This window comes from Hoplias malabaricus, chromosome 4 (assembly GCF_029633855.1).
Source record: "Hoplias malabaricus isolate fHopMal1 chromosome 4, fHopMal1.hap1, whole genome shotgun sequence".
Taxonomy (NCBI): Eukaryota; Metazoa; Chordata; class Actinopteri; order Characiformes; family Erythrinidae; genus Hoplias; species Hoplias malabaricus.
The window spans coordinates 4,837,292-4,861,597 of NC_089803.1; the positions used below are offsets into that span (position 1 = coordinate 4,837,292).

Sequence of the window (24,306 nt, forward strand, 5' to 3'; positions counted from 1 at the left end):
TAAGGTGTGTGTCTCTCCTCCACAGAGTGTGTTATTGTGTGTGAAGGTGTGTGTTAGTGAGGTGTGTGTCTCCTCCACAGAGTGTGTTATTGTGTGTGGAGGTGTGTGTTAGTGAGGTGTGTGTCTCTCCTCCACAGAGTGTGTTATTGTGTGTGGAGGTGTGTGTTAGTGAGGTGTGTGTCTCTCCTCCACAGAGTGTGTTATTGTGTGTGTGGAGGTGTGTGTTAGTGAGGTGTGTGTCTCTCCTCCACAGAGTGTGTTATTGTGTGTGGAGGTGTGTGTTAGTGAGGTGTGTGTCTCTCCTCCACAGAGTGTGTTATTGTGTGTGGAGGTGTGTGTTAGTGAGGTGTGTGTCTCTCCTCCACAGTGTGTGTTATTGTGTGTGGAGGTGTGTGTTAGTGAGGTGTATCTCTTCTCCACACACCTTATATAATCAGCTTTGTAAGTCTTGAATGTCTGAATGCGTCTGTGAGCTCCGTATACTGTTAGAAAGCACAGATCCTACCGTTTCTAAAAATAGCGCTCTCATCGCGCTGCTGTGAAGCCTCTGGGAGTAATCCAGTGTGAAAAGCCACCTAAAAATCAAGGCGCTCCTTCAAAATTTTTGTTTTATGTTCTTGTCATGAAAGATTCTAATGATATTCGCTATAATCAGAAATGAAGACGCTGCAAAGGACAAGAACGACGGTGTTTACTTTCAGTTTCGTTTTGACTCACATAACGTCAACTCACGCTGTCTCTGGGCAGAAAAATATGAGTCATCAGCAAAAACATATTCCTATTATTGATTTATAGTTTTTCAAGGTTTTTGTAGGTTTCACATCAAATAACACTGCATTAGATCAACAAATATAAACTAAAAAGCTTAAATAATTATTTATTGTGTGTTTTCTAAATAAACAAGTATTATTTCATCATTTTTAAAAAAGATTATAATAATAATCATAATTGTAAATATTATCAGCATCTGAGAAAACTGCCAAAGTACCAAAATGTTTTTTATTTGTTGGGATATTGTCCATATTTGCCCTGAACTAAATTCCTGAAAGTCTGGGCCTGCTGTGACTGTCAGAACTTTATCAGTCATACATCCCAGAGCTTAGAATATCAAGAAAAATATGTTTGTCTGATGCTACAAATTTATTTTGTCACAGTAATATGACATGTAATAAATTAACATCAAAAATGCTTATGTTTTCAAATAAAATACACCTCACACTAACAATCTGTGTCAAGATATCTGATGTGGGAATATGATTTCAAGGCTGTACATTGAGAAATATGAAAAAAAAAAGCAGGCGCTAGGTAAAATTTTGGTCAAAACATGACCAATTTATAGAAAAATTTATTTATCGGTCAGCATGAAAACCTCAATTGCCTACAACTGATGTGTTACTCTCGTTGGTTGTGGTTATTTCCTTATCATTAGTGAGTTAACTGCTTGCTAAAAGTTAAATAACTGTTAAAAATAAACCTTAGAAATAGTGTAGCCAAATCTTGTAGCTCATAAGATCCCATGGGGACATATTTGTCACAAACACTTTGAGGTCTGGAAACTTCCCTATACAGCTCTATCCTTGACGTATATTTTATATGCATATGTTATTAAGTGTGTGCAGCACATAAAACTGTCTTAGAAGGGAATGTTTAGGTTAAGTTCCTGAAAGTTAGAGAGCAGCTATAATTCTTTTAGTGTCCTCAGTCCCAGAGCAGGGAATAATGTAAACAAGACACTATACCATTACCTTATATAGACACAAAATAACCTATATAAACAAGTGGCCTTTGGGGTGAAGTCAGAAGTGCATTGGCTAATGTGACAACCCTCATATGTTCTCCCTTTTTTGTGTTTTCTCTTTCTGTCATCCCCCCAGAGCATGGGGTACTGTAACGATAAAAGGGGGATAGATGACGGCAGAAGGAAGAGGCTGTTCCAATTATCGTGTTTGTGCTATCAGTCCTCCCAATGACCAGACCAGTCCTACCTACCCATCTGTGTAGAGTACTGTGTGTTAGCTTTAGAAAATTGTTAATAATTCAGGGCGAGTGCTCATGATGTGGCTGATGATTATCATATTTTTATTCTGAGAAACCTCAAAGAAACCTAACCTTAAGCTTTTTTTTTTTGTACCCTCAGCTGATGGAGCACCGGGTTTTGTCGTGGGACCCTGAGTTGGTCGCAGGTGTTGCTGTGAGCGTGGAGGAAGCAGAGGCTGGTGCGGAGGCAATGACTGTGGTTTCCTGCTAAATCATAAATCTTCATTGATACAAGAGAGCTGATTTGTCTCAAGGAATTGGAACTTCTGATTGAATGAGAGAAAAGCGAAACACAAGGTTTAAAAGTGTGAGTTGGAGCTACAGCACCTTCACAGAGGTGAACAGGTTGCTCAGCTACCATCCTCCCTTGTGCAGGAACCTGAAGTTCAACCTGTTCCCGTTCCTGTCCCTGTGTTTTCTTCTACTCCTGCTTCTGCTTCTGCAGCTTCTGTGATTTTGATATGAGTAAATGCATTCGTTTAGTTCCTCAGTTTCGGGAGTCTGAAATTGATTTGTATTTTATCACATTTGATTGTGTGACTACAGCTTTGTGGTGGTCATTGTTATTGCAATGTAATTTAGTTGGTAACGCTCAGGTCTTTGTATTAAACCATGGGGTATGACACTGTGAAAGCTTCTGTTTTACGAGCTTCTGTCATAGAGTCACTATTTTCAATAAGTTGAGAGAATTGATTTTAATGGGAGTGTTTAAAGGTAGTTTGCCAGAGAGAATTGTTAATTCGAACGAATGAAAGGTTTTGTCATTAGCTGATGCTGCTGTTTGATGAAAAAGTTTCGACACATAAGTCAACTTTTTCATCATCAGCACAGTGACAGAGTCACTATATCACAGATTGCTCCAGTGACTAGAGCTCAACATATTAATGCACAGAGAACTGATTCTTCGTTAAAAACATATAGAGATTTTTTTAGTTTTAAAGGAACATCTTGATAAACATTCTACAGCTTTTTATTTGGATAGTGGTGTATTGATGCACAAATGGTGCTCATCAAATCCGGGTGATTTTGATTGGAATTACGCATATCAGGTTGTAGTTCCTAAAGCTTATAGTGAACAGATTTTTAGTCTGGCTTATGAGTATTGTTTGTCCACTCATTTGGGCATAAGAAAACATATAACCACATTGTAAAGTATTTTTATTGGCCGAGTTTGAAGTCTGATGTTTGCAGTTCATGCCATATCTCTCAAATGGTAGAAAAGCCTAACCAGTGTATTCCATCTGCTCCACTTTATCCAATAGCTGTAATGAGTTTCAGCAAATAATTTTAGATTGTGTAGGGCTACTATCTAAAACAAAATCTGGAAATCAGTGTTTATTGACGTTGATGTGCATTTCTACATGTTATCCAGAAACTTTTCCATTGTGCTCGTACATTCAAATGGTATCATCAAGGCTTTAGTAAGGTTTTGCTCAACTTTTGGTTTACCAAAATTTATTCAAACAGATCAAGGTTCTAATTTTATGTCATGTGTGTTTTGTCAAGTTCTGGAACAGTTGTCTATTAAACATAATGTATCAAGTGCTTACCATCCAGAGTCCCAGGGAGTGATTGTGTGTTTCCATCAAACTTTGAAATCTATGCTCAGAAAATATTGTCTGGAATCAGGTTGTGATTGGGATGAGGGCATTCCGTGGTCTTTAGGTTTTAGTCGTTCTGATCATGTTTCCATGCACTTTTTCATGGACTTTTGAGATTATTGAAAGAGCGATTTCTCACTGATCAGTCAGACCAGGCATGTCCTAAAAACATGCTGGATTATGTTAGTGATTTTCGATAATGCTTGCATCAAGCTTGTTCCATGGCTAAGGACACATTGTTGCTCTCTCAGAAAAAAATGAAAAATGTTATTATCAGAAATCTTGTTGTAGGCAATTTAAATCTGGGGATCAGGTTTTAGCTTTGTTGGCAGCTCCAGGTTCTGCAATACAAGCTAAGTTTATGGGTCCTTATGAAAATGAAAAAAAAAAATTGAGTGAGATGGATTATGTTGTACACACTCTGGAATGAAGATGTAAATTCCGTGTTTGTCATGTTAACATGCTGAAACTTTATATCCCTTGGGAAGAGACCAAATGTGTTACTATGCCCTCTGTTGTATCTGTAACCCCTACCACACATAGTCCTGAAGTAGATGGTTTAACCTTAAAAAATTCTCCTTTGGTGTGTCCTCAACTACAAAACTCTGAGATTTTGGTAAATTTGGAAGAGTATTTAAAGCATTTGTCTAGTGAAGCCCAACGAGATATTGTTCAAATGATTGGTGATCATGTGGCTCTATTCTCAGATATTCCAACACAAACCACTGTACTGCAGATGATATAGATATGAATAACCATCCTCCAATCAAACAACATGCATATCATGTTAATCAATTGAAACGTGCTATAATGTGCAAGGAGACAGAGTATTCAATAAAAAACAGTTTTGTGGTCCCGAGTTTAAGTGCTTGGAGATCACCTTGTATTTTACTGCCAACGCTGGATGGTACATTTAGATTTTGTACAGATTTTAGGAAATGAAATGCTGTTACTGTTTCAGATTCATTTCCACTTCCACGAATGGATGATTGTGTTGATAATGTGGGTTCAGCGCAATTTGTAACACAATTAGACCTTCTTAAAGATTATTGGCAAGTTCCTCTCACTCCCTGTGCATCTCAGTTTTCTGTGTGTAAGTCCGGATGACTTTTGGATTAAAGAATGCCCCTGCCTCTTTTCAGTGATTAATAAACTATGCTTTAGCTGGTGTAAGCAACTGTGAAGCATATCTGGATGGTGATTTATTCTGCTAGTTGGGCTGAACAAGTTGCAGAGTTGAAAATGGTATTTGGTCATTTAAAAGCTGCATCACTCACATTAAACCTTGCAAAATGTGGCTTTGGAAAAGCTACTATCACCTACATGGGTAAACAGGTTTGACAGGGTCAGGTGCGTCCTATTGATAAAAAAATATCTGCCATCATGGTATTTTCTGGATGATGGGCCAGACAAAGAGTGATCCATAAAGACAAGGATGAAGTTAAGAACATGGACACAGCCTCCCTTGCCCGGAGTAGGGTTACCGGGGCCTCACCCTGGAGCCAGGCCTGGGGGAGGGGCTCCTTGGCGAGCGCCTGGTGGCCGAACTTTCACCCATGGGGTCCGGCTGGGCTTAGCCCGATTTACATGGGTCCACTCTCCCATGGGCCCACCACCTGTGGGAGAGGTAGTAATCCGGGTCTGGTGCATTGTGGATCGGGTGGCAGCCGGGGTCGGGGACTCTGGCATTGTGATCCTCGGTTACTGAAACTGGCTTTTGGAACATGGAACGTAACCTCTCTGGGGGGACAAGAGCCTGAGCTGGTGCGCGAGGTTGAGAGGTACCGGCTAGATATAGTTGGGTTCACCTCGACACACAGTATGGGCTCTGGAACCAATTTCCTTGAGAGGGTCTGGATGCTCTTTCACTCTGGAGTTGCCCAGTGTGAGAGGCGTAAGGCAGGAGTGGGCTTACTCATAGCCCCCCGGCTTAGCATCTGTACGTTGGGGTTTACCCCAGTGGACGAGAGGGTAATTTCCCTGCGCCTTCGGGTTGGGGAAAGGGCTCTGACTGTTGTTTGTGCTTATGCACCGGAGTACCATGCCTTCTTGGGGACCCTAGAGGGAGTGCTGGAGAACACTCATTCTGGGGACTCCATTGTTCTGCTGCAGGACTTCAATGCTCATGTGGGTAATGACAGTGAGACCTGGAGGGGTGTGATTAGGAGGAACGACCCAGCTGGTCTGAACCTGAGTGGTGTTCAGTTATTGGATTTCTGTGCCCATCAAAGTTTGTCCATTACGAACACCATGTTCGAGCATAAGGGTGTCCACAAGTACACCTGGCATCAGGATACCCTAGGCCGCGTTTCGATGATCGACTTTATAGTCGTATCATCGGACTTGCGGCCATATGTTCTGGACACTTGGGTGAAGAGAGGCGCTGAGCCGTCAACTGATCACCACCTTGTGGTGAGTTGGATCAGATGGCGGGGGAGGAAGCTGGACAGACCTGGCAGGCCCAAACGCCTGCTGAGGGTGTGCTGGGAAAGTTTGGCAGAGGAACCTGTCAGAAAGATCTTCAACTCCCACATCCGGCAGAGCTTCTACTGCATCCTGGGGGAGGCTGGTGACATTGAGTCCGAGTGGGCCATGTTCCGGACCTCCATTGTTGAGGCGGCTGAACGAAGCTGTGGCTGCAAGGTTGTCGGTGCCTGTCGGGGTGGCAATCCTTACACTGCATGGTGGACACCCCGGGTGAGGGAGGCTGTCAAGCTGAAGAAAGAGTCCTATTGAGCCTGGTTGGCTCGGGGGACTCCGGAGGCAGCCGATAGATACCGGGGAGCCAAGCGGCTCACAGCTTTGAGAGGAGTTTAAATACCTCAGGGTCTTGTTCACAAGTGAGGGAAAGATGGAGCGTGAGATTGACAGGCAGATCAGTGCAGCGTCAGCAGTAATGCGGGCTCTGTACCGGTCTGTTGTGGTGAAGAGAGAGCTGAGCAGAAAAGCAAAGCTCTCGATTTACCGTTCAATCTACGTCCCAACCCTCACCTATGGTCACGAGCTTTGGGTAGTGACCGAAAGAACGAGATCGCGGGTACAAGCGGCTGAAATGAGTTTTCTCCGCAGGGTGTTTGGACTCTCCCTTAGACACAGGGTTAGGAGCTCTGACATCCGTGAGAGACTCGGAGTGGAGCCGCTGCTCCTCCATGTCGAGAGGAGCCAGTTGAGGTGGTTCGGGCGTCTGGTTCGGATGCCTCCTGCATGCCTTCCTGGTGAGGTGTTCCAGGCATGTCCAACGGGGAGGAGGCCCCGGGGCAGACCAAGAACACGCTGGAGAGATTACATGTCTCGACTGGCCTGGGTACGCCTCAGTATACCCCCGGAGGAGCTGGAGGCGGAGGCTTGGGAGAGGGAGGTCTGGGTTTCTTTGCTCTGACTGCTTCCCCGCGACCCGGATCTGGATAAGCGGTGGATAATGGATGGATGGATGGAAGTTCTAAGTGGGACATCATTTTCTTGGCATGGCTGGGCATTATCCAGTTTTAGTAAAACTTTTTCTGATGTTGCATTACCTCTGACATCTTTACTGTGAACATGCTTTTAATTCAATAAAGGCACTGTTATGCCATGTTCCTGTGCTAACTGCTCCAAAATTTACTTTGTCATTTCAGCTAGAGGTGGATTGTAGTCACACTGGGGTTGGAGCAATATTGTTGCAGGAAACTGAGCTGGGATTACAGCAACCTGTGTGTTATTTTTCTAAGAATTAGAAAGCGATCTTGTTTATTTTTAGTTGTTTTCGATTTTTGTTTTGTCTCATCCCTGGAGTTGTTACTTCTTCTTTGCCATCACTGAATAGCTGATGCAAATGGTCTTCATAAAATCACTTTTATTTCATTTGAGGTCGTAACACTAAACTTCTCAACAAGCAGTCCATTGGTGCTTGTTCAATGCTGTTCTGTTCATTGTAATAAAACCTTTTTATTCACAACGTAAGAATGGTGTCAGCAAAAAAGTCTTCTTCATCATCTTCTTCACAACATTGAAAATCAACAACACCTTCATTTTAAATCATGACGTCCCTAAGTGACATTTACTGAACATCCTGAATGCAGTCACGTGACAGTGTGTGAATTTGTGTTTGTTTGACCTCATTTACAGAACGACTGTGTGATTGGTGAATACATAGAGACCATAGAAATGCTTATTTTAAAAGGGTATTTGTGTTAACAAAAGGTGTGTTACAAACCTTTTAACAGTGGAAATGTCACCTGTCCTGTGTTACATACTGTACGACCCACTCTGATCACTTTTCAAGGACAAAATGTGCAAATACACGTTTAGAAAATGGTTGCTGTGATGTTTGTTATACTGCGATTTCAACCCAAAATTAATTAGAAATTACAGCAAGAAACTGGTTCTATGTGATCACAGTTTGGTTTTATGGTGAACTGGGTCTTGGCTGTTATGAGTTAAACTATAATGCATGTTTAAGATCTTAAAGCATAAGATCTGTAGCTTCTACAGTTTGGGAGTGTTTTCCATTATTAATAGCTGCAGAATCCATTGATAATTTGTTCTACTTCAGAAATAGTGTGTGTAAAGGCTTGTATCAGTTCTAGGTGATTAGAGCAGTTCTGTCTCCATCTGGACAGTGATGCTTCCCTTCCCAATGCGCTGAACAAATTCTACACATGGTTTGAGGTGCAGAACGACACAATGCAGAGGAAGACCACCCCTCCTCCCAATGAAGAGTCAATGTGAGGAAAACTCTATGTAAAATGAACCCAGGAAAAGCTGCTGGAGCAGACTACATTCATGGCTGAGTGTTCAGAGGATGTGCAGACCAGCTAACATATCTTCACTGACCATCTTCAACACCTCCCAGAGCAGCGCCATCATCCCAATGTGCTTCAAGCCAACCACCATCATCCTCATGTCAAAGATGTCTACTGTGTCCTACCTCAGTGAATACTGTCCCAATGCACTCACTCCCATCATCATGAAGTGTTCCAGATGGTTGTCATGAGGCAATCCTCTAGCATCTAGCGTTGTTGCACATGCTGCCCTCGTGCAATTTAGCCCTGTGTGAGATGTTCTGTGTTTGTCGGTCCTGAAGAAAAGTTGTGTTGTTTCACTGTGTACTGTAAACTGTGTCATTGGAGTGATATTAATAAAATACATTTGACCTGAGTTGACTCATATGGCTCATGGTTTTACTGTTACATAAGTCTGAGAACCCTCATGTTGGACAAGTTGACTAAATGAAGCTGAACATCTGGTGAAAGTTCTGCTCTATTCTGGGAGAAAGAGGACAACTCAGGACTGTTCATGTAAATCTGAGTTTCACCTCACTGCTCTCTCTCTCTCCTTCTCTCTCTCTCTCTCTCTCTCTCTCTCTCTCTCTTTACTGGTGTGTGTAAAATGCTGTGTAGAGTTCAGTTGTTTGGAGCTTGGTTTCAGTTCCTTAGTGCTGATGAGAACTGTCACAGTGTCATAGTCCTAGTGTTTAATTTGTTAATTCATTGTTCAGCAGGTGGTGGTCAAGTCTTTCGTGGGTGACACCACTGTGTTACAGCAATGTTACAGAATATGAAAAGTGTTAATTATTCAAAATTAAATGTAACAGTGTTTTGGGTGAATCTTAGAGAATACACTATGGGAGAAACCAGCAGATCTAATGTCTGTCCAAGACTGGTTCAGAGCAGGTGGAAATAATTGGACACTGAATGGTTTCTTCTGCTATTGAAGCAGTGTGTAATTTAAGAAAGTTCAGTTGAAGAAAAACAGAAACAGAATCTTAGAAAATGGAGGTGCTGCTCTCACACATTGTGAAGGTGATGGAAACAGATGATGTTTAAGCTCCATGATGAATGTATTAGTTTACATTGATGTCTTTTTGTCTCAGTGAAAAAGACTAAACAACCAGTAAAAATGCCTCCTGCTGGTCTTACACTAACACTGGACTCTGCCTAAGACTGCACCAAGAGAAACACTAGAGCAACACTAAATATACATTTCAATTTACAGGACACTCACAGTAACTGTACATTTATAATAACCATAAAATAACACTTACACCACACTTTTATTAACTCTAAGTAAAAGGACATGTCTGGGGAGGACAGAATGTTGTGGGGGAGCTGAGCAGGACAGGGGCCTGATCACAAAACGGCTGTGTGATTATGTGTTAGATTGATATTGTCCACATTGCACCAGCTACATTTCAGTGGGAGGTTCATCACTACTCTGCCTTTCAGCTAAGATCAAGTTTAGTATCAGTTCTCTAGGTTTAATATCTGATACCTTCTCTATATTATAATTATGAAATAAATCGATTTTTAGAGCAGAGGGATGGAAGAGGGTCTTCATAGATCCATTCTTTTCATCTACACGTTATTACAGAAACTCCACAAACTCTGCACTTCTTTCTCTTGGGGGCAGCCATGCTGTAATGGTTAAAGAAGTGGGCTTGGGACAGGAGTGTCCCTGGTTTGATTCCCACAAACATCAGGAGAACTGGGGACAGGGGGCTTGAAGGAACATCACTGAGTCCTCCCTCTAAAGCACAGCTGATTTGCCCTGTACCTGGGACAGTCTTCTCCAGTTAATGGATGCAGCATGTGATGACGTAGGTGTGGATTCATATAGAGGCTGGATTCAACACGCCACAGGGTCCTTTGTCCATTTCTAATCAATGGAGAACGCTACCTGAGATGTAGAGGTCGTCCTGTGGCCTGACCCAGCCCAGAGACATGATGCTGAGGCAGAGGGAATAACTGACACTGCACACTGTAAACACAAATAAATATAGTCCAATGTGTGTGATTCTTTAGCATTGTTTGTGGTTCTGGTAAATTGCCAATATATGTTTAGGCCCAAAATAGAAGCTTTACTTGTTGGAGAATGAGTTTAGCTGTAGATTCAGTGCTGAGTGTGTCCTTGAGTTTGACTGAGTCAAGATGAACATATTTACACAGACGATGAAGATAATGAACCCCACAAGGATGACTTTAAAAAAGGATGGGCAGGTTTTCAGAATAATAATAGTAATAACAATAATAATAATAATAATAATAAGAAGAAGAAGAAGAAGAAGAAGAAGAATAAAATAATAATAAAACACTTCCTCTACAGAAGTTCTGTGTAGTTTAAACCAGTCTAATTTTAGAAGAACTGACTTGATCCACATAATAGACTTAAGCAAGATACTAGAGTTCAGGGACATAGTCTTTCCTTTTTATACTTAACTTTTAAAGTTCTACTGGAAACAAATGTAGTGATTTTACTGTGTGAATAAAGTAAAATACTATTTAAACAAATTGTGTAAAGTGTGTAATTAATGTGTGGAGACTGTATGTTGAATGCGTATAGTGTGTATAAAGTGTGTATACACTGTGTTTAGACTGGTTGTAAAGTGTGTAATGTGCTGAGTGTGTTAATCTGCTCCTAGTGAGATACTCCATCTCCTGATGTAAATCCCTGTTCCACAGTGAGGAAAACACCCCAAAGAGAAAACACTCTTCACTACTGTAGTGTTCTGGAGCTGATGAGTTCAGTTGAGTGCAGCTTTAGCAGCTGTTCACAGATCAGTGAGTGTTTCTGACTCAGATCAGTTCCTCTACAGCTGAAGGAGGTTTTTGTACGACGCTCTAACACTGTGTGAGTGGATAGCTGTTATACTGCTGACATTAATAATCTCCTGCATCTTCAGGCTTTACTCCAGTGATTTTTAGAGTAAAGTCTGTACTAGATCCACTCCCACTGAAACGATCTGAGACTCCAGACTGACGGGTGGATGTGCTATAGATCAGGAGTTTAGGAGCTTCTCCAGGTTTCTGCTGATACCAGGCGAGAGAGCTGCCTACACTCTGACTGGATCTGCAGCTGATAGTAACAGTGTCTCCTGGAGAAACAGACTGAGATCCTGGAGACTGTGTCAAGATTTTATCTCCAAATGAATCTGTAATGGAAAAATAAATATATTGATATTAATGGACACAAACATTGTATTTCAGAGGTAAAAATAAAGGAAATATCATTAAAAGCCAAAATGTTGCCTTCAAATATAAATAAAAACAATCAAAATATTAACAGCTTTCCTCACCTCTCGTCCAGAGCGCCAGTGTCCAGATGAAGATGGAGACCAAAGTCATGGTTGCTGTGGGTGAAGTTTGTGGGGCAGCAGCTCTCAGTCATGAAGTGTAAAACTCACAGGACTATAAACACTAGCAGAGCACTGAAGCATGGGCTCATGATGCAAAGTGGACCCTCTCTATGGAAATCATCAAACCTCTAGTGAGTTCAGACTGGGCTCTCTACAACTGAATAATCCATATAATGACCAACAAAAAAGTAATTAACTGAAATGTCTGTTTATCAGTGGTCACATTACATTAATGAAACTTTACAGTTTGGATGTAGAAAACTAAATTAGGAAACAGTTACATATATATGGCTTTTAATTGTGTGGAGAAGTGAGACGATGATAATCAAATTAATATGGAATTTTCTTTCCTACATTTCTTGCCAATGCACAGCATATAACACATGTCCATGTTCTAAAACAAGTCACATGAGTTTAATAAAACTAATTCAAGATCTCAGAACATAATCAGACCTTTAGCGTCATACTCTAACTCCAACTGGAAGACTGCAGACAGGGGGCGTTGTATTTAGAAGTTGTTTGCAGTGAGTGCTCAGATTTGTCAAAAGAGAGATTTCAGTTTGAACTGCTATGACTGTCAGGTGAGAAGGTTCAGAATGAGTGGGAGGAGCCAAAGCAGCATGTTAAAATGTAGAAACAAGTATCTCTTTAATAAGAGTTAGTCTTGAGGAAGGAGATTATAAATGACTCTGAAGAAAACACTGGAAACATTGTTTTAACAGCTTTTACTGGTTTATTTTATATTTTAAAATGAAAGGAAAATCATATTAAAATGCAGGTATAAGTTTTTCTGTGAATATTTTACTCTCAAAGAGACAATCACATCAAGTGGAGCTGTGAGTGCGGATTTGTGTCGTCACACTGAAAACTCCCACTGTTACACCAGGAAACTCGTTGTTGTCACTAGGTGTAGCACTATACCACAAGTACCCAAGATTTACACTAATGTGCACACCTAAATCTGTATAAAGCATTGACTACACCACCCCTATATTATGGGGAAGGGGACCCCTCGCTAGGCCACTCAATTAAAAGAGTGTGAGAGCCAGCCAGTAATGCACATGCATCAGTCAGGATATCAAGTCTTGATACAAACTTTATTTCAATTATTTAGTATATATATAAATGTTGTAAACACTATTGGAAACTGTGTGGGGTTTAAGCTGATGTACAGACACTACATAACATAGCACAGGCCCAAAACAGTGTTGCCAAGGAAGTGCCCAAACCCACGGAGCCCTTTTCACAAAAACATCACTAATGGACACACAGACTACCACCGACCACGCAAAACCAAGATCACAGACTGAGGTCACCAACAAGATTACACCACCAAAATAAAAGGGCACAACCCGAGCACCAGGGTGACCCACTCCTTGACCACAAAACAAAGAAAAGAACAAACAGCAACAGAAACGACCTGTGATATGTCATTACAATACGTTACAGATAACAGCCTTAAGGTCTAAAGCTAAACCTCAAAACAGTGTCATTAATAAAAATGTAAAATAGTAACGGGTGGCTCAGCTATAAGCTGGATGAACACAGTCCAATTACAGTCCATGTAATGCACAAGATAAAAAAACAATACAATAAACAGTGGAGGGAAAACAGTGGCCCACAAGTGCCCCGGCTGCTGCCCCACTCCAGGTAAAACAATATGACTGAGGTATAACTGTTCTGTAGCTGTAACCCAATGAATGTGCAAGCAGCGTTGAACCAGCACCGGTTAAGTCACTGCTAACACCAATCCACACCAGCCATTAATTCAACTGCCTGTGCTTCTCCACTTCTCAACTGGTCAGCTGCTCCCACCAGTGCACATACACAGACTAAGTTCCTCCAACAGCAACGCACCAAACAATTCCCGCCGTCCCTTTGTTTGACCAAAGTGGAAGTGAACTCACCTGGGTGTGCTCACCTTTATCTTCCCCTGGGGATCAATACACTCCCTACCTGGGTTCCACCCTCTCTACAGTGGGTGTGTCCCATGTTAGTGAGATCTTTCAAACCAGACAGGCACCACTTCATCAATGAACTAATCTTTAAGGTGCAGGAGTTCATGTTATTATTAACTTTAATATTAAACAATATTAGGCATTCAGCCATACCACATGTTCATCAGATTTTATGGTCTGACACAATTTAACTCATTTCAGCAGTACCTCATTCACAACATTTCATTTACAGATGCTGTTTTACTCCATAATCCTACACCACTAAGAGATTTATAGATCAGTGACAGTTTAGGAGACATAATGGATTAATTCAGCAGTCTGTGAATATTGGGGGAAGAGAGATAGCCTTCCAACCGAGATCAACCAGGTCCAAATATCCATCTGCAGTCACTGATGATGACTTGAAAGCCCACTTTAGAATTGGTCCAATAAAATGAATTGAATAAAATAATGAACGTTGCTTTTCAAACCCATGTCCTCTACCAGAAATTTAAATTAATCCATGCAGCTGTCCTCTCTCTCTCTCTCTCTCTCTCTCTCTCTCTCTCTATCTATCTATCTCTCTCTCACTCCCTGATGACCTGTTTCCATCACACCAGTGATATACTCCTAGTGAAGGATGTGCTGATGGGAACAAAGGAGGGGCCAGCACTGAGAGCAGGAAGAGAAGAAGAGGGACTGAAAGTGACTGTTGTTTTTTTTGCGTTGAGAAGAAAAGCTGGTCATTTGGGGTGTGTTACAGTGTGTCATTCTGGTGTGTAAATAAAAGACCATTCAGACAAACTGCTGCTGCCCCCAGAGTCCTCCTTCCTACAGAGGCTTGGTCACTGACAAATGTATTCTTTTTATTCATAAATAATCAGTGCCTAAATATTTGTTTGCTATTCCTCAGTAAACTAAACTACCGTTATGGGAGATGTGTGATGATTTAGCATCAGATGATGAACCATGAGTTAAATATTCAGTTTGACAGAAGCTGATGAACTAGTGACCAATCTGTAGAAATGCCTTCTGAGCGTCAGACTGAGTACTTAGGTGTAACAGTCTGCACTTGGACTTTTACCATTGCTGTACAACCCCCTAAAGAAATTAGACACCAGACCTGCTGAGAATCTGAAGGGAGAAACCCTCAGCTGAAGTCCAGGTTGTTTTCAGTCTCATGGTTCTGATGATGTGTGGAATCTCGAGGGTAGGACGAGAGAACCAGAATGGAGCCTGTATTGTGATAATGTAGACCATATTACGAGAGAAATGTACAAACAAAACACACAACACATGTTGGAGATGATGATGGAGACAGATTTAAACTGAACTGTGAGATTAGCAGCTATTGTCTTCTTCTCCAGACGTCCTTTAACTCAAAAACACTAATGAAAGATCACTGAAGTATTTAGACACACAACTTGGTTTTAGAAGTTCGGTCACTCCACAATGACTGTGGTGTGGTTCTCTTTTATCATCCAGTGGATTAAAGGAGCAACAAAAACAACCCGTGCTGCATCGCCTCTCAACATTAATGTTATGGTTGTTTACTTAAAGTAACTTTAGGTATTCAGTCCTTCACCAGTGACACACAGCTGCCACAGAACTCAGCAAAATAAAACACTCGCTCCTCACAGATCCCACAATTAAAGAAGCTTTCCATTCCACCTTAAATGATGCGGCAGGTGTATGGTGTATGCTCTAGTGTTTAAGGTGGAACGGGACACAGGTGAATTAAAAGCTGACTGCAGCCTCATGCAGGTGTGAGAAGTGAGTGTGTGTTGTACACAGTTGTGTTGGTGCTGGGTCTGCGCTGGTGAGAGATTTAAAACTTAGACAAAACACAACTAATTTTCCAACAAGAAGTTTCAGAACAGGAAGCTGTCTCAGTCTCGTCCTGAACACAGGCTTTGGCTCATAAGCCTTTTTCAGTCACATTATTGCTTTTATTTGTCCCTCTTGTACAACAATGTTGGTATTTAATTTATGTTCCTCATGATTTATCAGTAAAAGTAACAAAGATTATTGATTTATCAGCTTTATTAGTGATCGTAGAGCTCCCTGTGTATGACATCACTTCCTGTCCTCCATCTGCAGATCAGGCAGTGACATGATGTCATCTTCAAACAACCTATAGGTGGTGATGAGGGATCAGAAAAGGTCAGATGGGACAGGGACATGGACTGTTTGATTCTGATTGAGTTGATTATATTGTAAATACTTATGTAAGTTTAGAGAGTGAGAGGAAATGTTGATCAGTCTCCTCTCATTAGAGAGCAGTGTGACATGAAGTTAGATTAATTATCAGTAGCTGTGGTGCTCAGGTGTGGAGCCCAGGTGTTGGAGCTGTGTAAGTTCTGTACACTGATTATAGGACAGTGCACCAGTAGGTGGTGATAGACATCTGAACAATAATGAACTGATCAGCCATTAGACGTCCCCTGTGTCGACCTGGACTGGAGTGGACAGCATGGACCTCCTTCACAGAGTGTGTTATTGTGTGTGGAGGTGTGTGTTAGTGAGGTGTGTGTCTCTCCTCCACAGAGTGTGTTACTGTGTGTGGAGGTGTGTGTTAGTGAGGTGTGTGTCTCTCCTCCACAGAGTGTGTTATTGTGTGTGGAGGTGTGTGTTAGTGAGGTGTGTGTCTCTCCTCCACAGAGTGTGTTACTGTGTGTGGAGGTGTGTGTTAGTGAGGTGTGTGTCTCTCCTCCACAGAGTGTGTTATTGTGTGTGGAGGTGTGTGTTAGTGAGGTGTGCGTCTCTCCTCCACAGAGTGTGTTATTGTGTGTGGAGGTGTGTATTAGTGAGGTGTGTGTCTCTCCTCCACAGAGTGTGTTATTGTGTGTGGAGGTGTGTGTTAGTGAGGTGTGTGTCTCTCCTCCACAGAGTGTGTTATTGTGTGTGGAGGTGTGTGTAAGTGAGGTGTGTGTCTCTCCTCCACAGAGTGTGTTATTGTGTGTGGAGGTGTGTGTTAGTGAGGTGTGCGTCGCTCCTCCACAGAGTGTGTTATTGTGTGTGGAGGTGTGTGTTAGTGAGGTGTGTGTCTCTCCTCCACAGAGTGTTATTGTGTGTATCATCCTCCCCCTCAGCACCTGCAGTAGGGTGCAGCTGCAGCAGTGCAGTCTCTGTGCAGTCTCTGACTGAGGGAGGTTTTTGTACGACTCTATTTCACTGTGTGAACACCCAGCTACCACTGATACTGTGTTCACTCTGACAGTAATAATCTCCTGCATCTTCAGTCTGGACGTTACTGATGGTCAGAGTGAAGTCAGATCCAGATCCACTGCCACTGAAACGATCTGAAATACCTGACTCTAACTGATCAGCTTTGTATATCAGGAGTTTAGGAGCTTCTCCAGGTTTCTGCTGATACCAGGCTAGAGAATCATCCAAAAAAACATCAGAGCTGGTTTTACAGTTGATGGTGACTGATTTTCCTGTAGAAACACTTATTTCTGCTGGACTTTGAGTCACAGTCACCTGGCCACTGGATCCTGAAGGAAAAATTAACATATTGGTTTCTGAGGAAGATAATACATAATAATTTGTTTTAACCATTATTTTAACGTGTGTTTTCAGTTGAAATTCTTATATTGCCTACAATTAATGTTTTGTATTTTACATGTGAAAGTATCTTTTTAAATATATATCTGCATCTCATAAATCTATAATTACAAACACAATAGTCTTACATCAGACATAAATCTCCTCAAACTAAAGTTGAGTGTGTTACCTCTCGTCCAGAGCGCCAGTGTCCAGATGAAGATGGAGACCAAAGTCATGGTTGCTGTGGGTGAAGTTTGTGGGGCAGCAGCTCTCAGTCATGAAGTGTTAAACTCACAGGACTATAAACACTAGCAGAGCACTGAAGCATGGGCTCATGATGCAAAGTGGACCCTCTCTATGGAAATCATCTTTCTAACAACACTGAGGAAAGATCATCATATTTATTTGATATTGTTTGATCAAACATTTCTGCTCAGTGTGGAGTCTCATGTTTAAAATCCTAAACTCTAACTGTCTCTGCCTTTCATTTGAGGTTTTCTGCAGCTGCTACTGCGGCTCCATCTGTCTGGATCAGGGCTGGAGGACTTTTGGGTGGAGGAAACACAATGATAACAGTAAGAATCTTTTAAACTATTAATGAATGTTGAACAGTTTTCAACAGCAGCTCTAATTTTTACTGATTGAATTATTTATGAACACTTCTGATGAAAGTGAACATATAATCACCAACACAGAGAGTGGAGCATGTTTTTATTATTGTCATTAATTGGATCTGGTTTTAATATTAGTTGATATGATTGTATCTGTGATTGTAATTGGAATCTGAGATGAAAACATGTTTCTACATGTAGTTTTATACTTTTATATCAAGTGTTTGTCTGTTGTGGAAATACAAAAGAACAAAGTGTGTTCTGGGTTTAGATATTTTAATGTTTATAAAATAATCCTTGTTGAGAATCTGTAGCTTCTACAGTTTGGGAGTGTTTTCCATTATTAATAGCTGCAGAATCCATTAATATTGTGTTCTAGTTCAGAAATAGTGTGTGTAAAGGCTGAAGAGAGTGGTGTGTTTAGAGCAGGAGGTTTTTGTACGGCCAGTAAACGAGTTTGTATCACTGTGGTGGACTTTTGGTGGAGGAACAAAACTGGATGTTGGAAGTAAGTCCACTTTTACTCTTTATTCAAAAGGAATCTTTAATTAAAATTATTCTGGACAACAGTAGAGATGCACTTGATGATCTTCTGAATAAATGATAATCCAAATGTGAATGTATTTAATTAGAACTGCTCTGAAGTGTGGAGAGTGTGGAGCTTTAGGTTTCACCACCAGCTCCTGTTTCTGAACTGGATTTCTTTTCTTTAAAATACAAATGTTTCCTAAAGGTTTCCTGTGAAGTGTTCAGTGATGACATTTCTTTTTAAAAAGATCAAATGTAAAGCTGGATTGTAGAGTCAGTGTTGGGTGATTAGAGCCGTTCTGTCTCCATCTGGACGCCACAATGTGGAGGTTATTATGAGCAGTGTTTTCTGTTCTAAAGCTTTGAAGACGTAGTACATGGAGACTGCAGCTTGATTTAGTTATTGATTATTTACTGTTTTGGAGGAAATCAAATCATGTTTTAAACTTTCGCATCATGGGATGTGTGTAATGTTACAATTATAATGAATTAAATGAAAGAAATAGTTTTAAAAGTATTCTGAATGAAATGTATCTATTAATGTAATTGTAAATATTAGTTCATATTTGAAGCGGTTCAGTTTAAGGTTATAATTAGAGCGTTATTTTAATGCTTCACTGAACTCAGTTCTGCTCTGTTAGAAAAACAGTTATATGCAAATGTTTGGGGACGCCTGGTGAAATCATAATGTTCTGTAGATGTTTGTAAGTGAAAACTCTGTAATATTTAATGAAACTGAAATCCTCCTCTGAATGTAATTGTAAATATGAGTTTATATGTGAAAGTGGTTGAGTTGAAGGTTGTAATTAGAGTGTGATTTTTACTGCATCACTGAAGTCATTTGTGCTGTGTTAGAAATAAGGGAAATGAAACTGTGTGTGTGTGTGTGTGTGTGTCCTAGCTCCGACCCGCCCCACCCTCACAGTCCTGCCCCCCTCCAGTCTGGGGCAGAGAGAGACCACACTGGTGTGTTTGGCCAACAAGGGCTTCCCCTCAGACTGGAAGCTGAGCTGGAAGGTGGGTGGAAACCCCCTGACCTCTGGGTTTAGTCAGAGTCCTGGGCTTCTGCAGAAGGACACTGGCCTCTACAGCTGGAGCAGCACCCTGACCCTCCAGGAGGACGAGTGGATGAAGAAGACAGTGACCTGTGAGGCCACCAAAGGAGGCCAGACTACTGTCAGTGAAACACTGAAGAGAGATCAGTGCACTGGACAGTGAGGGTCCACACCTGTGTTGGAGCTGATAGAGCTCCTCTTCATCTTCAGTGTGTTCAAACATGTCTCTGATTAATGCTCAGATCTTCACATCAGCTTCTGGAGCAGCTCAGTACAGAGTTACACTCTCTATATATACACTCTTACACTATTTGTTGATTATTTGTCTGTCTTTATCTGCAATCATTAATTTTTGTTTTAATAATGCTACATTCTTTTATGAAAATAAAGCATTTAAATCAACACAAAATGTGTGATTTTTCATTTTGAACTCCTCTTTAAACTTTTACTGAAACAGGCGAGTGTTAATGTCCACTTTGAACTGACAGAAGGAGGAGACTGATAAAGTTATTTCAATAAATCACTAATTAATGAAAGTTCAGAATTCCTGAATGTTCCTTAACCATCAAAAGTGAGAAATATGATCAAAAGCCTAAGACCAGAAAATAATAGTGATATAAATGAACTGATATCAGTTCAAAAGTCTGCTTCCCTCTGTTCTGAAATACATTTACTACCAGAGCCACAGGCTGTGCATTTACACAAATCTGTCTGCACACAGCTACCAGTCCTACAGCAACTACACCTTCTCACATCAATCACAAACAGAGACTGAGTCGACTCCAAGAGTTCAGATTCTCTGAGTGATTCACCAAGATTTGATCCTGACTCCCAGACACTTGTAGGATTGATTCTTTGGGAGTCGATTCCTCTTCATTAAATCTGTTCATTTTGACTCTATTCCACCACTCTCACTGTGTACAGAGACACTACTCAGCAGGACGGCTTTAGAACAATAATCTGAATATAACTGTGGATATTTCAGAGCAGTGTCTGCCCCATGTCGTTAGAAAGAGGGGTTTAGTCGACAGAAATGAAGAGTTGACTCCAGACGTTTAAGAGCAGAATCTCCTCACACTCCTAAAAGAAAACCCTGTTTCTTCCCCATAATCCTTCAACACACTGGGGCTGGGTCTTTGTGCTGTGTGTAAAATGATTTCAGACTGTGACTCTAGAGCTGTCCTTCTTAGCAGCAGCTCTGTGAACAGAGAGAGGAGTGACCACAGCCCCAGAAACAGACGGAGCATTCTCCTGATTCTTATTAAGATTTTCTATTTACAAATCAGAAATCAGATCACGGGTTGTTTTCCATTTTCCTTTTTCCATTTAAACATGAAAATCAAATGGAGAAAAGGTACACAGACCCAACAAACATATAGCTATAATTTAATTATGAATATAAGAGTCACACTTGTACAGACACAGAGTCTCGGGTTGTCCAGCCCTGGTCTAATGTCCTGAATGTCCACCCTGATCCCTAAAAGACCTCCTCTGCTACATTTGTGTATGTTCTGAGCAGGGTTTTTATCCTTTAAGGCAGAGGTCACTAAAAGGCAGACCACGGTCCTGATCTGGACCCAGACGTTGTCCAATGCGGACCCCTACAGATAAACTATGAGAATGATTTAATTTTAACAGTGTTCATTTTCAGTGGAAGAACGTTTCCTGTTTTTATAGTAAAGGCTTTGTAGTGCAGTAAACTCACAGACCAATCAGATCTGTGCAGATGTATGAATGCAGTGCACACACAGACTGTAGTCCAGCTGTTGCTCTGTATACCTTGTTAGCCCCCTTTCACCCTGCTCTTCAGTGGTCAGAACCCCCTGATCATTGTTTGTTCATATAGTGACATCACATAGAAACACAGTATTGTTGTGTAGTTAAAAGCTCAATAATCTGAACTGTGCTTTAATCTTGAGCAGTGTCTTGGTGAGGAATAAAATCTCAGTGATTCTTCATCATACAGTTCACTAAAAAGTACAATCTCTGTTGTTAAAATTGGGAGTAGCTGTAGATTCAGTGCGGTGCTGAGTGATGTGCTTGAGTGTGACTGACTGAAACAAGCTGAACATTTTTGGACAGATGCAGAATCATCATGAACCCCAGACAGACGGCTTTAAGGATGGATAGAAATGGACAGGTTTTGGAAGAACAATGTTTCTAATATTATACAAAAACACACAGATTAAGAAGATCTAACTGTAGAAGAACTGACATAATGTTAGACCAGAGCAAAGGTCACTGTAGGTCAGTGGTGTAACATCATTACATTATTCGGTTAAGTTAATATTAACATTTAATTCAGTAAATTTACATGATGCAGTGTGAATAGATTAATGAATGAAGCTGAAAGTCAAGCTCTAATGTAATTAGTAACGGTGTGTAGAGCTTGTGAAGATTGTGTGTAGTGTGTACAGTGTGTAGTTTTTATCTGCTGCTGCTCCTAGTGAGATACTCCATCTCCTGATGTAAATCCCTGTTCCACAGTGAGGAAACCTCCCCAAAGAGAGAACACTCTTCACTACTGTAGTGTTGTGGAGCTGATGAGTTCAGTTGAGTGCAGCTTTAGCAGCTGTTCACAGATCAGTGAGTGTTTCTGACTCAGAGCAGTTCCTCTACAGCTGAAGGAGGTTTTTGTACGACGCTCTAACACTGTGTGAGTGGCCAGCTGCTACCCTGCTGACAGTAATAATCTCCTGCATCTTCAGGCTTTACTCCGGTGATTTTTAGAGTAAAGTCTGTACCAGATCCACTCCCACTGAAACGATCTGAGACTCCAGACTGACGGGTGGATGCTCTATAGATCAGGAGTTTAGGAGCTTCTCCAGGTTTCTGCTGATACCAGGCGAGATTGCTGCTAATGCTCTGACTGGATCTACAGCTGATAGTAACAGTGTCTCCTGGAGAAACAGACTGAGATCCTGGAGTCTGAGTCATTATTATATCTCCAAAGGAACCTAATAGAGAGAGAGAAATATATATCAATGTTAAATTGTATACACACAAAAATAAAGCAATTCAATCTATTGTAATTTTAAAATGAAATAATTCAAGAAAGTGTTTCAATGTTGATCTTCAAAACTGAAATATAGCCCCACATTTCTACCTCTCGTCCAGAGAACCAGTGTCCAGATGAAGATGGAGACCAAAGTCATGGTTGCTGTGGGTGAAGTTTGTGGGGCAGCAGCTCTCAGTCATGAAGTGTTAAACTCACAGGACTATAAACACTAGCAGAGCACTGAAGCATGGGCTCATGATGCAAAGTGGACCCTCTCTATGGAAATGAATGTATTTCCTCTATTTTAGTGTATCATGAGGGGAATGTTAAAAATATAACTGAATTATTAGGAAAGAATATTATTTACATATAATTAAATATAGACTACAAAAAATAACTATTTTAAACGTGCGTGCGTGCGTGTGTGTGTGTGTGTGTGCGTGTGTGTGTGTGTGTGTGTGTGTGTGTTTTGAAGGACAACTTATTTGAAGTTACCGAATGTAAAATGAGTCATTTGTCTTCACTGAATATTAAATGTGAATATTTTCATAAGCAGAAGCCACACAACTGTAATTTAATACTAGTGTCACAGTTGATCTGAGCTGTGTTACTGAGTAAATACACACAGTTTAATGTTCATTATGAAGAGTTTTTACAGTATTCCTTAAACTCTTACACCACAGCTTTAAATCAGTGAAGAACATGTACTTTTCCTCTGAGGTAATGTTGAGCTTAGTGTTGTCCATTATTTACTCATGGGCTACTGCATTTAGCTCATTCACTTCCAACACCAAATGATACGAGCCAGATGTTACACATTTACAAGCACTGTGCTGAGAGGCCCTTGAGGGAATGTGTGGCCAGCTGTGCTCCATTAAGACTGCCTTCGTAGTCCACACTGGACCATGTGAATGTAACAGTGGATCCTAGTGAATGAACAGAACTGAGAGAAATGGAGCGGAGCTTGCAGACAGTGTTTAATGCTGTATATGTGTTTTCTGTTCATTAGCTCCAATGATGAAGCTTTCTGTGGCTTTACATTCCCCCTCCTCTCTGCAGCTGTCTGAGGGACCCTTCTCTTTGCTCTGTCTGCTGTCTGGATCCTCTCCACAGGGGGCGCTACTGATCTGGACATTGGACAGGTCACAGGTGAAGGAGGGGGTTCTGACCAGTGCAGAAAGAGGAGAATGGACACTAGAGTCACAGCAGCAGCCAGACCCTCAGCAAGGCACTCTGGGTAAGGGGGTAAGGTGTGTGTGGAGGTGTGTGTTAGTGAGGTGTGTGTCTCTCCTCCACAGAGTGTGTTATTGTGTGTGGAGGTGTGTGTTAGTGAGGTGTGTGTCTCTCCTCCACAGTGTGTGTTATTGTGTGTATCATCCTCCCCCTCAGCACCTGCAGTAGGGTGCAGCTGCAGCAGTGCAGTCTCTGTGCACTCTCTGACTGAGGGAGGTTTTTGTACGACTCTATTTCACTGTGTGAACCAGCTACCAGTGATACTGTGTTCACTTTGACAGTAATAATCTCCTGCATCTTCAGTCTGGACGTTACTGATGGTCAGAGTGAAGTCAGATCCAGATCCACTGCCACTGAAACGATCTGAAATACCTGACTGTCTAGTGTTAGTCCTGTAGATCAGGAGTTTAGGAGCTTCTCCAGGTTTCTGCTGATACCAGGCCACACACGGAGGGGAACATGCTGGTGAAGGGTTGAATTTACAGTTGATGGTGACTGATTGTCCTGTAGAAACTGTGTGTCCTGAAGGACTCTGAGTCACAGTCACCTGACCACTGGATCCTGAGAAACATAAATTAGATAAAAATCACATTGTAAATTGGAAATTTTAAAATATATAAGTTAATATGCAAATTATTAAATTATTA

At 41.3% G+C, this 24,306-nt stretch overlaps 1 pseudogene and 3 gene segments (V, D, J or C); 2 read left to right on the top strand and 2 right to left on the bottom strand.

Moving 5' to 3' along the window:
• The first annotated feature begins 9,821 nt into the window (after positions 1-9,821).
• On the top strand, positions 9,822-9,995 carry LOC136695766 (U2 spliceosomal RNA; annotated as a pseudogene).
• A 1,277-nt stretch (positions 9,996-11,272) lies between these two features.
• LOC136694134 (immunoglobulin kappa variable 3-20-like) lies at positions 11,273-11,737 on the bottom strand. The segment is given in 2 exon segments: positions 11,273-11,544; positions 11,689-11,737. Coding segments are annotated over 2 exon segments (321 nt in total).
• Positions 11,738-18,829: 7,092 nt separating this feature from the next.
• On the top strand, positions 18,830-19,591 carry LOC136694135 (Ig kappa chain b5 variant C region-like). The segment is given in 2 exon segments: positions 18,830-18,836; positions 19,275-19,591. Coding segments are annotated over 2 exon segments (324 nt in total).
• A 2,483-nt stretch (positions 19,592-22,074) lies between these two features.
• LOC136694137 (immunoglobulin kappa variable 3-15-like) lies at positions 22,075-22,583 on the bottom strand. The segment is given in 2 exon segments: positions 22,075-22,385; positions 22,535-22,583. Coding segments are annotated over 2 exon segments (360 nt in total).
• Between the last annotated feature and the right edge of the window lie 1,723 nt (positions 22,584-24,306).